Raw genomic sequence first — 14,964 nt, forward strand, 5'->3', positions numbered from 1 at the left:
ATCCAGAGTAATCTAGCTTCTACCACAAAGGGCCCACAAAAAGTGTTCTGAAACATCCAGTGTCATCCAAGTCCAAAATTGGACAGCTTTTTTTCAGTTCTTCCTGTAACATTTGGCAGTGTTGGCCACTCTCTGCTTGTTTGGCAAGAATCTCAGAAAACACTAATAACTGCTCCAGGCAGGAGCCTGGAAGAGGTTACCAAGCTAGAGAAGGAAGCAACAGCACAGCTTGCTAAGGGCAAACAGCCCAGAGGAAACCCACAGCTCTGGTCAATCCTGTTGTTGATTGCTAGATCCAGAGACTGTTGTAGACCTCGCAGTTACAGTGAGGTATCTGACAACCTCTCACAAGGTTCTTGAAGCTCCGTGGTGGAGGGTGTCTTGGATATATCCACAGAGACACATTCAAGAGTAAATTCTCCACTGTTGTAGGCCTCACTCACTGTTTGGTCTCCACCAAAGACATGGTTTTTAATTCATGGAGCTGCACTACAACAGCTCAAGGACTCCCAGCCAAAGTTTTAGTTTTTCTAGAAACATAAATGAGCCAATAGTGTGGAAATCGGTGATTAAAAACAAACCTCGCACATTTTAAGACAGAATTATTACAAGTAGCATGTACAAAAGGAAAATAATAGCCTAACATTTAGTTCTTCTAAGCCTCATTCCACAAGAGATTGAAATCGAAGTATTCTGGGCAGGCACAGCATAGCTGGGACATCATATTTTATTCTAGAAACACATTTGCCTTGGCAAAGAAGAGCGTGCCTAGAGGAGTGGTCAGGATAGTGAGGGATCTGTGATCCTTCGTTCTGAATCTAGAAAAGTCACTGGATATGCCCCCTCCCCCCGACCCCCAACACAGTCTTATGTTCTGAATATAGAAGTCACTGGATATGCCAACACACACACACACACACATACACGCACACATGGTCTTACGTTCTGAATCTAGAAAAGTCACTGGATGTGCTGACACATAGACACACACACACACACACACACACACACACACACACACGGTCTGTAGCCTCTTTCCCAGGCATTCCAAGTCAGGCATTCCAAGTCCAGCAAGTTCGCAGGGAGCCGTCAGCCCGTCCAGGAAGGCCCGGGCCTGGGTTTGCCTCTTCAATCAGCTACTGCAGGGGCGTGGGGAGGGGGCATAGGCGACTTTGGACTTTCCTTTGAGACAGTAGAAGGCGTTACATCCAGAGGCGAGATTCTAGCCTGGGGTCTCCGCCTTCCCGGCCTCCTCTACCTCTCCCTCTGACTCCCTTTCCTCTGCCCCTCCCGCTGCCTCTTTCCCGGCCGGACAGAGTCCAGCCTCAACCCGGGCAGGGGGCGGAGCCCCGTTAAGGCGGCGAGGGGAGGAGGCGGGGCCAGGACAGGGGAGGGGCAGAGCCGGGCCAAGCTGGGCGGGTCCTGCGCTCTGGCCTTCGCGCATCTCCCGGGTTAGCTGCGTGTCCGGGTGCTAGGCTGCAGACCGGCCGCCATGACGCTGTGCGCAGCCGTGTTCGACCTTGACGGGGTGCTGGCGCTGCCAGCGGTCTTCGGCGTCCTCGGCCGCACGGAGGAGGCCCTGGCGCTGCCCAGGTAAGGGGGCCCAGCGCCGCCGCCGCAGTGGGTCTGGGCCTCAGGAGGCGGATCGCGCTGGGCTTGCAGCCCTGCTTTCAGATTGCTCCCGTGCCGGAGCCCTGCAAATCATGCGAATCATGAAACTGAAGACCTGGCCCTGAAGTCCCAGTGCATATGAGGAGGTCCGTTGTCTTTCTAAATGTTCATAATTAAACTTTGCCAAGGACTCCAAAATTGCTTTCTGTGAACTTTTCCAAAAGGGAGAGGAGTTACGGAGCTTTATGCTGCTGCTGCGTCCTGCCTAATGGAGTGGCGCTTAAAGATGCCAGCTGAGATTCAGGAGAGCAGAAATTCTCTCCCCAGGTGTGGGTTGCAGGTTTACTTGTGTAATAGCAAACTGCAGCAACCGCCCAAAGCCACATCACTGGGAAATGGTAGATGGGGTGTGCAGAGTGAGAGCTCAGGAACTTGGGAAAATACCTGTTCTACTACATGAAGAAAACAGCCCACGAGAATCTGAAGCTATTTATACAATATGGTTTCAGCTATGGAAAAAAGGTACATGCAGAAAAATGCCTGGAAGAAATAGGCCAAAGTACATCAAACGGGATTAGGAATAATGTAATGATTTTCTTTCTCTCTTCTTTTTTTTTTGTAGTTTCCAACTTCTAAATTTACAAACAATGTATTATTCCTACATTCAGAAAGGAGAGAAGTATACTTATTTATAAAGTGAAAAAGAAGGCCAGGCATGGAAGCCATTGTTCATATCCTCCTTTTACATATGAGGAAACTGAGGTACAGAAAGAAACCAGCTGTCCAAATCGCATAGCTGTTAAAGAGCAGAGCCAGAAATCCAACCTCAGTGGTCCATATCTGGAGCCTTTGCTTTTAATATAGTTAGGAAGATGAGATGGCAAGTAGCTTGAGGGAAAGGCCTGTAATCTCTGTACTTTGGGAGGCTAAGGTGGGAGGATCACTTGAGGCTGAGAGTTCAAGAACAGCCTGGGCAAAATAGCAAGACTCTGTCTCTCCAAAAATAAAAATAAAATTAGCTAGACATTAGTGCATGCATGTAACCCCAGCTACTTGGGAGGCTAAGGCAGGAGGATTGCTTGAGCCCAGGAGTTGGAGGCTGTAGTTGTGTCCAGAGTTGGTTCCTGCCGGTGGGTTCGTGGTCTTACTGACTTCAAGAATGGAGCTGTGGACCTTCGCAGTGAGTGTTACACTCTTAAAGATGGCACAGACCCAAAGAGTGAGCGATAGCAAGGTTTATTGTGAAGAGCGAAAGGACAAAGCTTCCACAGCATGGAAGGGGACCCCAGCGGGTTGCCGCTACTGGCTGGGGTGGCCAGCTTTTATTCCCTTATTGTCCCCTTCCATGTTCCATTTCTGTCCTATCACAGTGCCCTTTTTTCAATCCTCCCCGTGATTGGCTATCTTTAGAATCCTGCTGATTGTGCGTTTTACAGAGCGCTGATTGTGCGTTTTACAGAGCGCTGATTGGTGCATTTTACAGAGCACTGATTGGTGCGTTTTACAATCCTCTTGTAAGACAGGAAAGTTCCCCAAGTCCCCACTTGACCTAGGAAGTCCAGCTGGCCTCACCTCTCAATCCCCCCTCCTAACAGGACACCCCACCTGCTACTGGGACCTGGGTGATGACCGCTGTAGCTACTTCCTGCTGGATGGGGCAAAGAAGGGGCCCTGCAGTTGTAGTGTCCTCCAGAGGGGAACTCTCTAGGCCAGTCAAAGGGCCAGTGGGTCAGTCTAGCAGTCCTTGGTAGAAGTTGTGAGTTGAGCTCATTTGGGGTTCCATTTGTAAGACCATCTGTAGCTTGATGACCTCGATCCTGGAGGAAACAAATTTGACAAGGAGGTTAAAAATGCAGGGACCGAAGATGAGTAATAGCAAGATGGCTGTCACGGGACCTAGAAAGGGGAGAAGCCAAGTCGCCCAACTCCAGAGGTTGGTATAAGAGTTTGAAAGGCGTCTGGTTTTAGAAGCCTTTTCCTGTAAATGCCCGGCAGCGTCTTGTACTATCCCTGACTGGTTAGTTTAAAAACAACACTCTTCCCCTAAGAAGGCGCAAAGTCCTCCTTTCTCAGCAGTGAGGAGGTCTAGGCCTTAGCGGTTTTGGAGAGTCACTGTTGCCAAATATTCTATTTGGGATTGTAGAGTAAGGATCGACTTATTTATTGCAAACTGTCTGAGAAATCCTTTGAGAGTGTGTGGTAGTAGGATAATGAATAGCCAGTTAAACTGGCTATTCCGGTTCCTGTAGCAGTGGACATTCCTAGCCCTATAAGTAGGGGTCTTAGTTGCATGATCCTGTGCTGACAGACTTGAACTTTGAGGGGCACTGATAGGGTCTGATTTCCTGTGGCAATGTCAATGTTGAGACTTAGGAAAACTAAGGTGCAGGTGCCTGTCCAACTGGCGAGGAGGCAGATATAGGTTGAAGTTCCACATAAGAAGAATATGCCTTGGCTGGGTAGAATGAACTGGTTGTGTATGTTAAAAAGGTGTGTGAGTTTGTTGTTTTCATTTTCCCGCACTCCTAGAGTACTTGCCAAGGTAGCTCTGGTGAGCAGCTGGAAAGGGTGTTGGGAGCAGACTGAGTGGCTCCCTGTGTTCTATTTTCCCACTGGAGAAAAAACCGTTTTGTATCTACTAGGAACCATTCAAGAGAGTAATTGAAAGAGGATAAGAAGGCATTCACTAGTGGTGGGGGCACTGCTGCAGGGGGTCCAGGGGTGAATGGTCATGCAGGGAGTATGTTTGACATTAGAAAACCCAGATTGTTTGTTAAGCGGGAAGGAGGTGATGATTTTTGGGGGCCCTGAGAAGCAGACAAGCCATCTGAATGGAGCTGTTTGGGTGACTCAGGAGTTACTATGATCAGTTGGGGCTTGAAGTTATAGGGTATAATTACACTGATGGGATAGTAGATGCCTCAGGGGCAGGCTTGATAACAGGTTGTGTTGGATGCATAAAGGGGCTTGGAAAGTTAAGATGGTATTCAGTATTAGTGGTTACAAGGTCTTGTATGGGCTTTTCCTGAGGATTGTGGCCTCCAGGCACAGTGAAGGTGATATTGTGTCCCTAGCATCCTGGAAACTCCCTGAGTTACCATGGCTTTAAAAGCCAGACCATTGTCACTTTGTAAGCTTTGGGGAAGCCCAAATCTAGGAATTACTTCATGAATTAGGACTTTAACCACTTCTTGAGCCTTCTCTGTCTTGCAGGGCAAGGCTTCATCCAATTTGTGAACGTATCAACCAGACCAACAAGTGTTGAAATCCCCTTGACTTAGGCATATGGATGAAGTCTAACTGCCAGTCTTCTCCTGGATAGTGCCCTATTCTTTGTTCCCCCAGAGGGGCCTTGTGATGGACCAAGGGATTATTCCTTTGGCACACCTCACAGGCTTTGACTACTTGTTGGATGGTCCGAAGGAGATTTGGCCCTGTAAATAGGGATTTGGCCATTTGATGAGTGTTCTCAATACCCATATGAAAAGTTTGGTGGAGGGTCTTAAGTATTTTCCACTGGCTGGCTTTGGGTATGAGTACCTTTCCCTCTTCTGTTGTTAACCACCTGAAGAGGAGAAAACTATGCCCCCGTGAAAGTCCTCATTCTGTTTCGGTCGGAGAATACTGGGGCTTAATCTCTTGCAGAGGGTTGTTCCATACCAAGGGTCCTTCCATAGGTATTTCTAATGGGAGGTTCCACCTGGCAGCAATTTTGGCCTCAGCGTCTGCCTGATGGTTTTCTTCTGCCTTTTCTCCTTCACCTTTCTGATGGCTTCGGCAGTGTAATACTGCCACCTCCTTGGGTTTTTGCACTGCGTGCAATAACTCCATGATTTCCTTGTGGTATTTAATGGGGGTTTCCCCAGAAGTTAGGAACTCCCTTTCCATATTGCAGCATGGGCATGTAAGATTAGATAAGCATACTTGTTATCTGTATACACATTTATTTTTTTTCCTTTCCCAGTTCTAAGGCTCAGGTAAGCACCACTAGTTCTGCTAACTGGGTGCTGGTCCCTGGGGAAAGAGGCTTACTTTCAAGTACTGTTACATCACTAACTATGGCATAACCTGCCCTTTGTATCGCATTCTCCACAAATGAACTTTCATCGGTATATAGGTTAAGGTCAGGATTAGCTAAGGGGACTTCTAAGAGATCCTCTCGGGCGGCATAAGTCTGGGCTATAATTTGTTGGCAGTCATGCTCGATTGGTTCCCCATCCTCTGGGAGAAAAGTGGCAGGGTTCAGGGCCACACACAAGCGCCTGGTATCTAAGCAGGCAGTTGTCTGAGAGCTATAAATTTCCTTTGGGACCTAGTATGCCATTTACATCATCAGTAGTCCAGGCAGTGAGATCCTTTCTTTGTATTATTTTGATAGCCTCCGATACTAAGATGGCCACTGCTGCAACTATCCATAAACAGTGAGGCCAGCCTTTTGCCACTACGTCAATTTCCTTACTTAGGTATGCCACTGGTTGTGGGGTTGTCCCACGAGTCTGAGTAAGGACTCCAAGAGCTATTCCCGCTCTCTCTGTGATGTATAAAGAGAAATCTTGTCCTTTGAGAAGGCTTAAAGCTGGAGCTTGTACTAGGGCCTGCTTTAAGGTTTTGGATGCTGTTTCTGCCTCTGGTTCCCATTCTACTAGATTAGTGTTTGCCCTCTGGGTCTCCTTGATTAGAGTATAGAGTGGCCTGGCCATCTCGCTGTATCTGGGGATCCATAGTCGGCAAAAGCTGGTGATCCCAAGGAACCCCCATAACTGTTTTAATGTCTTAGGGCGAGGACAAGCCAGTATAGGCTGTATTCATTCTTTGCTGAGAGCCCTGGTTCCTCTGGCTAAGATTAGGCCTAGATATTTGACTTGTAGGCAGAGCTGGGCCTTCAGTGTAGATGCCGTGTACCCTTGATTAGCTAGAAAGTTCAAGAGATCTAGAGTAGCCTGCTGGCATGAGGCTTTTGAACTGGTAACCATAAGTAAATCATCCACATACTGAAGGACCAGAGTGCCTGGACTTGAGAAGTGGCCTAGATCTTGGGCCAGTGCCTGACCAAACAGATGAGGGCTATCCCTAAACCCTTGAGGCAAGACCATCCACGTAAGTTGGGACGTGTGGTCTGTGGGATCCTCAAAGACAAAGAGAACCTTGGAGTCAGAGTGCAGGGAAATGCAGAAGAAGGCATCCTTGAGGTCCAGAACAATGAACCATTCTGCTTCCTCTGGTATTTGAGAGAGCAGGGTATAGGGGTTGGGTACAGCTGGATATAGAGGAATTACTGCCTCACTGATGAGTCTAAGATCTTGTACTAGTCTCCACTGAACGTTCAGTTTTTGTACCCCTGGAATTGGGGTGTTGCAGGGACTGCTGCATTTTCTTACTAAGGCTTGAACTTTTAAATGTCTAAAAATATCCTGTAATCCTTTATGAGCTTCAGGCCTTAAAGGATATTGCCTTTGATAAGGAAAAGTGGTGGGGTCTTTTAGCCTGATTTGGACTGGGCTGGCATTTTTTGCCCTTCCGAATTGTCCTTTCAATGCCCAGACTTCAGGGTTGATTCCCTCCTCAAGTAGGGGACAACAAATGGGTAACTTGTTTCCCATATTTATATGGATAATAGCTCTAGCTTTGGCTAATATGTCCCTCCCTAATAAGGGTGTGGGACTTTCAGGCACAACAAGAAAGGCGTGTGAAAAGAGCAAAGTCTCCCAATTACAACTGAGAAGGTGGGACAAATACATGGTTACAGGCTGTCCCAGGATTCCTTGGATGGTAACAGACCTTGAGGACAGCCATCCGGGGCAAGAGATTAACACTGAGAAGGCTGCACCAGTGTCCAGGAGGAAGTCAATTTCCTGGCCCTCAATGGTTAAACTTACCCAGGGCTCAGTCAGGGTGATGACATGAGCTGGCACTTGCCCTGGGCACCCTCAGTCCTGTTGTTGGATCATCTGGTTGGGGGCTTCTGGCCCAGAGAACCTTTGTCCTCTGGGGCAGTGTGCCTTCCAGTGATTGCCTTGGCATAGTGGACATGGGTGAGGGGGCAGCTTGTTTCTTGTTGGACAATCTTTTTTAAAGTGTCCTTGCAAAACACACTGATAAAAAGCCCTACTGGGTGATTGGCCTGCTCCATTTTCTGTCTTCTCTGAACCACCAAGGTTTGTTTGTCTGAGGGCCATGACTAAGGCTGCGGCCTTTCTCTGATCTCGCTTTTCCTTTTGGGCCTGTTCCTCTTGGTCCCTATTATAGAACACCAAGGTTGCCAGGTTTAATAATGCCTCCAAATTTTGTTCAGGGCCCAGGGATAGCTTTTGGAGCTTTCTCCTGATATCTGCGGCTGATTGGGTAATAAACTTATCTTTTAGAATCAATTGACCCTCGAGGGAGTCAGGTGACGGGAGTATATTTTCTTAAGGCCTCCTGTAGCCGCTCAAGGAAGGCAGTAGGATTTTCTTCCTTTCCCTGAGTTATGGTGGACATCATTGAATAATTCATGGGCTTTTTCCTAATTCTCCTTAGTCCTTCTGGAACACAGGTCAACAGATGTTTGCGACTCCAGTCCCCATGATCTGAATCTAGGTCCCAGTGGGGATCCATACTGGGGACGGCTTGTTGACCAGTAGGGAATTTTTCCCTTTCTTCGGCTGTCATTCTATCATGTACTTGACTAAGATACCATTTACTTCACTAAGATACCAACCTCTCAGGCTGCAGCTAAAGCTGCATTCTTTTCATTAAAGGCCAGGGTTTGATCTAACAATAGCATGACCTCTCTCTAAGTGAGGTCGAAGGTTTGCCCTAGACCCTGTAGGACATCTATATACCTATCAGGATCATCTGAAAACTTCCCCAGGTCTACCTTGATCTGCTTTAAATCAGAGAGGGAGAAGGGGATATATACCCAGGTTGGGCCAAATTCCCTTCCCCCTACAGCTTGAAGGGGACATAACCGATAGCCTGGGGGTTTTATGGTCCGTTGGAGATTTCTTTGCTTGTTTCCTTCTGAGTGGGGGAGATTAGAGGAGGCTTATCATTAACAGGAAGAGGAGCTGGAGCTAGGCTAGGATATGGAAGTAAGCTCATGTTTTCCAATACCAAGAATGTTCTTGTTGTATCAAGTGGCTTTTTTTTAATGACCACCTGCCCTTGTTTTATAGATTCAGTGGTATCTTCTTCCTGTATAGTTATATTCTTTCCCTAGTTCCTCTTCTTTTATCATCCCCCATTCTCCAGGAAGAAGAAATAATTTTCCCGTTTTCCCACTCACCTAGTGTGTTGTAGTTATTTGTTTATACCTTGCCTCCCTTGTTCTTCTATGAGCTTCCTATGAATAGCATCATATTTTTCCACTTTTGCATCACAGCACATAGTACAATGCCTCATACACCTAAGGTGCTCAATACGATTGTTAAGTTGAATATTGCATTGCTTCTTAATACTGAGGAGCAGATACTGAAAGGGACCAGGAGTCTTTTGGAGGAAGTGGAAATGTTCTAAAATTGGAATGTGGTGATGCTTACACAACTGTAAATTTACTGCAAATCACTGAATCGTCCTACTACGTGAATTTAATGCTATGCAATTGTCTTAGTCCATTTTCTGTTGCTTACAACAGGATATCTGAAACTGGGTAATTTATAAAGAAAAGGAATTTATTTCTTGCAGTTATGGAGGCTGAGAATTCCAAGGTTGAGGGGTTGCATCTGGTGAGGGCATTTTTGCTGGTAGGGACTCTCTGCAGAGTCTCAAGGTAGCACAGGGCATCATATGGTGAGGAGGCTCAATGTGCTAGCTCAGGCCTCACTTCCACTTCTTATAAAGCCAGTAGTCCCAATCCCATGATAACCCATTAACTCATTAACCCATTAGCCTATGGATGAATTAATCCATCCATGAAGGTGGAGCCCTTATGACCCAATCACTTCTTAAAGGCCCACCTCTCAATATTGCCACATTGGGGATTAAATTTCAACATGAGCTTCAGAGGAGACAAACATTCAAACCACAGCAGTAATTATACCTTAAGAAAGCTGTTTTAAAAACCAAAAACTGTTGGCAAAGGTATGGGAAAACCATTGCTGACATTGAAAAGTTGAGCAAGGCCACAGATATTAGGTATATGTCTCCTTATAGTTGGTCCAGAGCTGACCACTGTTACCTGCAAGAGGGTGTCTGATAAAAGGTATACTTGACTATTATCAGAAATAAAGCTCCCAGGATGGGGATATTTGTTCTGTTACTCAGGGCTGGTAATTTCAACTGGCTTGCCACTTCAACTGGAATTCATCTGGAATTGGCAAGCCAGTTAAAATTACTTTCCAGACCTGAGTAATAGAACAAATGCATTTGTACACATAAATACATTTGTTCTGTTACTCAGTGTATTTATTTACTGGGGCTGCTGTAACAGCAAACACAGACTGGATGGCAACAATAGAAATGTTTTCTCTCACAGCTCTGGAGGCTGGAAGTCCACTATCAAGATGTCAGCAGGGTTGGTTCCTTCTGAGGCCTCTCTCCTTGGCTTGTTAACAGTGTTCTTCTCCCTGTGTCCTCACATGGTTGACCCTCTGTGTGTGTCTGTGTCCTAATCTCCTTATAAGGGCACCAGTCCTATTGTTGGATTAGAGCCCACCTGTATGATCTTATTTAACTTAAATTACCTCTTAAAGACCCACTCTCCAAATACAGTCACATCCTGTGGTATTGGAAGTTAGAACTTCAATGTATGTATTTGGGATGGGGGCATACAACCCAGCCTAAACACAGTGATATGGTTTGAATTTGTGTCCCCACCCAAATCTCATGTCCAGTTGTAATCCCTAATGTTGGAGGAGGGGGTTGGTGGGAGGTGATTGGATCATGGGGGTGGATTTCCTCCTTGCTGTTCTCATGATGGTGAGTGAGTTCTCATGAGATCTAGTTGTTTATAAAAGTGTGTAGCACTTACCCCTTCTCTCTCTTCCTCCTGCTCCAACCATGTAAGATGTGTCTAGCTTCCCCTTTGCCTTCCGCCATGATTGTGAGTTCCCTGAGGCCTCCCCAGCCATGCTTCCTCTACAGCCTGCAGAAACATGAGCCAATTAAATCTCTTTTCTTTATAAATTACCCGATCTGAGGTACTTCTTTATAGCAGTGTGAGAACAGACTAATACAGGAAACTTTTTAAAGGTTAGAAGATGAGATTAAGATAAAATAGAAACTAGACAGGCAGAATCGAAACCAGAAAAAACATATTCCATTCTTTTTGAAGAAGATGAACTCATGAAAAAGTTCTTCGAGACCATGCCTGATGCACACGAGGACAGTAATGGCCACGTGCCCACTCTTGGTTCTGACCGTTAAATGGTAAAGTAGGAAGCACCTCTGGTTGAAGCTGCTATCAGGTGGTTTCCCATGGGCAGCTTCTCCATGGAACATACTGTGATGTACTGTATGGTCTCATGTCCTCAGCTGGATGGCTCCTTGCGGGCAAAGATCCCAATTTGAACTGTGTTTGCATTTTCCAGTTCCTGGCAGTATGCCTTTCTAGTAGCTGCTTCTCAATGAATATGAACAGTGTCTGTTTCCATGTGCTGCCATGACAAAATCCACAGAACGTTCCTGATGTTCTTTGTGTTTTCCAGAGGACTTCTGAATGATGCTTTCCAGAAAGGGGGACCAGAGGGTGCCACTACCCGGCTTATGAGAGGAGAGATCACACTTTCCCAGGTGAGGGGACATCACCACACAGAGCCCTTTGGATGGACGTTCTCTGCCTGCGTGCCCATCTCCCCGAACTTGGGGCCCACCATAATAGAAAACGCCCACCTTTTCTGTGAAGGCAAATGTTGTATTAATGGGAGTATTGCAGTCACCTTAAAACATACTTGCTAATATATTGTGGCAAATGGTGAACGAAAACTGTGATGAAACTATTGGGAAGAACATTATTGAATTATTGACTTTTTATTTAATCCATAAAAAAACCTCAGTAATATTGTTGGAAGGTAAGAAAGAGGGAAATGCTATATATTTTCTTCTTATTATTCTTTCTTCTTTTTCTGAGACAGGGTCTTACTCTATTGCCTAGGCTGGAGTGCAGTGGCATGATCACGGCTCACTGCAGCCTTTACCTCCTGGGCTCAGATGATCCTCCCATCTCAGCCTCCCAAGTAGCTGGGACTACAGGCACACATCACCATGCCCAGCTGTTTTTTGTATTATTATTATTATTGCTAGAAATGGGGTTTCACCATGTTACCCAGACTGGTCTTGAGCTCCTAGGTTCAAACGATCCGCTCACCTTGGTGTTCCAAAGTGCCAGGATTACTGGTATGAGCCACCGTGCCCAGCCTATATTTTCAATGAACATACAGAATTTAGAGTGAATTTCTAGTAATTGCTATGAAAATCCTGCTGTTTATGAGCCACCCAGCCTCTGGCCTTTTGTTATAGCAGCTGACATGGGCTAAGACAGGGCTCTTAGGAATAGCACTGCTATGACTGTGGGTGAATATAATACAGTCTATCCATTCTGCTGTTAGTGGGCATTTGGGTCGTTTCTGGTTTGGGACTCCTAGGAAGAGTACAGCTATGAATATTTTTGGCCATGTCTTTTGGAGAACATATGTTGGCATTTCCAGTGGGTATGTGTCCAGGAATGGAATTGCTTGGACACAGGGAATGTATATGTTTACATTTAGTAGACCCTGCCAGAGCTTTTCTGAGTGGCCATACAAATTGTCCCCTCACTTCACTTTGACAGTGGATACCACTCATGGAAGAAAACTGCAGGAAGTGCTCCGAGACCTCTGAAGTCTGTCTCCCCAAGAATTTCTCTGTAAAAGAAATCTTTGACAAGGCGATTTCAGCCAGAAAGATCAACCGCCCCATGCTCCAGGCAGCTCTCATGCTCAGGAAGAAAGGTAAGGATCTGATACTGGCCAATCTCAGGCCTGACCACACAGAACCCTCAGGAGCATTAGGTCAGAATCCGCTGAAGTAAGTTTTGAGATCACAGGTCTTCTGAGCCATGATGGAAAACCTCTTTAAATATGGCCCCAAAGCAAGTTTTATCCAATGGCAAAAGCAGCCCTATTAGAAAAGCTGGAAAAATGGCAGAATTTTACTTAATAAAGCAATTGATGCCCATGACTGCCTTGTGAGCATCATTCTCCCCTTCAGTGGCACTTTAGTAATGACCCAAATGACATGATCTTTTGTCACAGTGATTAAAAAACAAGGCCTTTTTAGCAACTGTGATTTTCTCAGCCTCTGGGTGTCAGAGTGTCCAAGCTATGAGTTGGCTGACAAGGGCTCAGATTATGTCACATAGTCTAAGACATGTCAAGTTCATCCATAGGCGTTGACTTTGTGTGAACACCTGACTCTTGTCATAGGCATACTTGAAACTATTCCACCCTCTTATCAGCAGACTTACCTAGTTGTGGCTGAGCCATCCCATGTCTGCAATTCCTCCCTCCTATTGCGTGGGAAGAGTCTCACCATCAACTCTTCAGTGTCTTCTGTCCAGCATTGCCTAGTTCTCACCCTCGCTGGTTAGGCAGATAAAGCCAAGGGATAATCCTATCTCTATGTACACTTCTCCAGTTTTGAAATAGGAACCTAGTCCCTGATTGCCAAGGTAGGTATTCTGGAATTTAGTCAAGCAGTGTTTTCAGTAGCATGGACTAGAAAGAATGCTGGACCTTCACCATGTGGCTCTGGGCGGCTTGTAACTTGTCTGAACTTCTTTGCTGATCTGTGAATCTGGGAGGGTAGGATCGGCCTTGTCCACCCCTGAGGTGGTAGAGATCAAAATGACCTGATGAATATAAAAGTGCTGCTCCACTGTCGTCAGGGAGGAAGGAGGGTAGTTTCTCCATCTGGGCTTCTGAGGGCCTTGAATGAACCCAGCTCATGCTTGTGTCTGTGTCAGAGGTGTTCATGGGTCAAGATGATTCTTTTCCAATTTGTCGGTTGAAAGTTGGGCATAAGAGATTGATAAAAGTGAGCACAACCTGCTTGGCCCATCATTGGAGTCCCCTGGGGGTATCTGGAGCATTTCAGGGCAAAGGTCTGTAGCTGGTCCATCTACTGGTGGCTTTTTGCTCAGGATTCACAACTGCCATCCTCACCAACACCTGGCTGGATGACCGTGCTGAGAGAGATGGCCTGGCCCAGCTGATGTGTGAGCTGAAGATGCACTTTGACTTCCTGATAGAGTCGTGTCAGGTGGGAATGGTCAAACCTGAACCTCAGATCTACAAGTTTCTACTGGACACCCTGAAGGCCAGCCCCAGTGAGGTATGGATACACTTCCTTATGGTGGAGAAGGATATTCAGAGATATTGCAACCAGAGAAAAACTGAGGAGTGAGCAGGTGGGATACATCTTGGGCCTGGCAGGACAGCTCTGAGTCCACTTCTCCCAGACCACGTCTTCTCCTAAAAGACTATTACCCATTCTTTGATCTAGAAAGTTCTCCCAGAGGTGGGCATTTGGCTCCATTGTATAGCTCTTACAGAACTTTGGTCAAAACAGGCATCAGCAAAAGCTGTTTTAGCCCAGCTGCCTCAGTTTACTTTCAAAGAAATGGAGATCCTGGGAGACTTGCAAGGCCACAAGACTAGTAGTCAGGTTCATCCCCACAAAGGGTGAGTGAGGACAGGCTCTGGTGTTGCCATGGTCTCCCACCAGACACCCTGTGCCCTGAGCCTGTCTCCAGAGATCACCTATCCTAAAGCTCTCTTCTCTTTGTGCTTTCCTACTTTAATCTGCAAAAGGTGATTGAATGGAAATTAAATTCGTTTCCCTCACATATCCAACCCCCCACCTCCCCACAAGCTGATCAGAGAAAACCCTGAACTCTAGCCTTGGAGTCCTTGCCATGCTCCATCCTGGGACCTCCCCTTTCTCCTCCTGGACTTTGCTTCTGCTCTTCTCAGTGCCTGAAGTCAGCCTCAGAGCAGGGCTCCCAATCTAAGCCTGCACAGGAATATATCAGTCTTCCTATTGATGGCTTCCAGGTTGGATGAGCTGCTTAGAATTCTAGACTTCCCTTGTCCAAGATGGTAAATGCATGCACCCATGCTTTCTATGACTTCCAGGATTTTTCTTCTCTTTTTATTTATTTATTGTTTAACTAATTAATTTATTTTTTCTTAGAGACAGAACCTCACTCTGTCACCTAGGCTGGAGTGCAGTGATGTGATCATAGCTCACTGCAGCCTCAAACTCCTGAGCTCAAGTGATCCTCCTGCCTCAGCCTCCCAAGTAGCTATGACCACAGGTTCATGCCACCATATATGGCTAATTTTTTACTTTTTGTTTTAACGGGGGTCTCGCTATATTGTTCATGCTAGTCTTGAACTC

The 14,964-nt window shown here is 46.3% G+C and overlaps 1 protein-coding gene across 10 annotated transcripts in view; it reads left to right on the forward strand.

Annotated features, from left to right (window-relative positions):
• The first annotated feature begins 1,391 nt into the window (after positions 1–1,391).
• Positions 1,392–14,964, forward strand: part of EPHX2 (epoxide hydrolase 2) — an 86,579-nt gene continuing 73,006 nt past the window's right edge. For 3 of the 10 annotated variants that reach the window (XR_010114133.1, XM_063611450.1, XM_055295786.2), the window contains exons 1-4: positions 1,409–1,593; positions 11,235–11,319; positions 12,356–12,515; positions 13,706–13,896. Coding sequence is in view for 9 of the 10 variants with exons in the window: in XM_063611450.1 (XP_063467520.1) it covers positions 1,493–1,593; positions 11,235–11,319; positions 12,356–12,515; positions 13,706–13,896 (537 nt within the window). In the remaining variant the exon portion in view is untranslated. Of the gene's footprint in view, positions 1,758–11,234; positions 11,320–12,355; positions 12,516–13,705; positions 13,897–14,964 lie in introns of all 10 variants that reach the window. The other 7 variants (XM_055295780.2, XM_055295787.2, XM_055295782.2 and 4 more) reach the window with 5 other exon arrangements.

This window comes from Symphalangus syndactylus, chromosome 10 (assembly GCF_028878055.3).
Source record: "Symphalangus syndactylus isolate Jambi chromosome 10, NHGRI_mSymSyn1-v2.1_pri, whole genome shotgun sequence".
NCBI lineage: Eukaryota > Metazoa > Chordata > Mammalia > Primates > Hylobatidae > Symphalangus > Symphalangus syndactylus.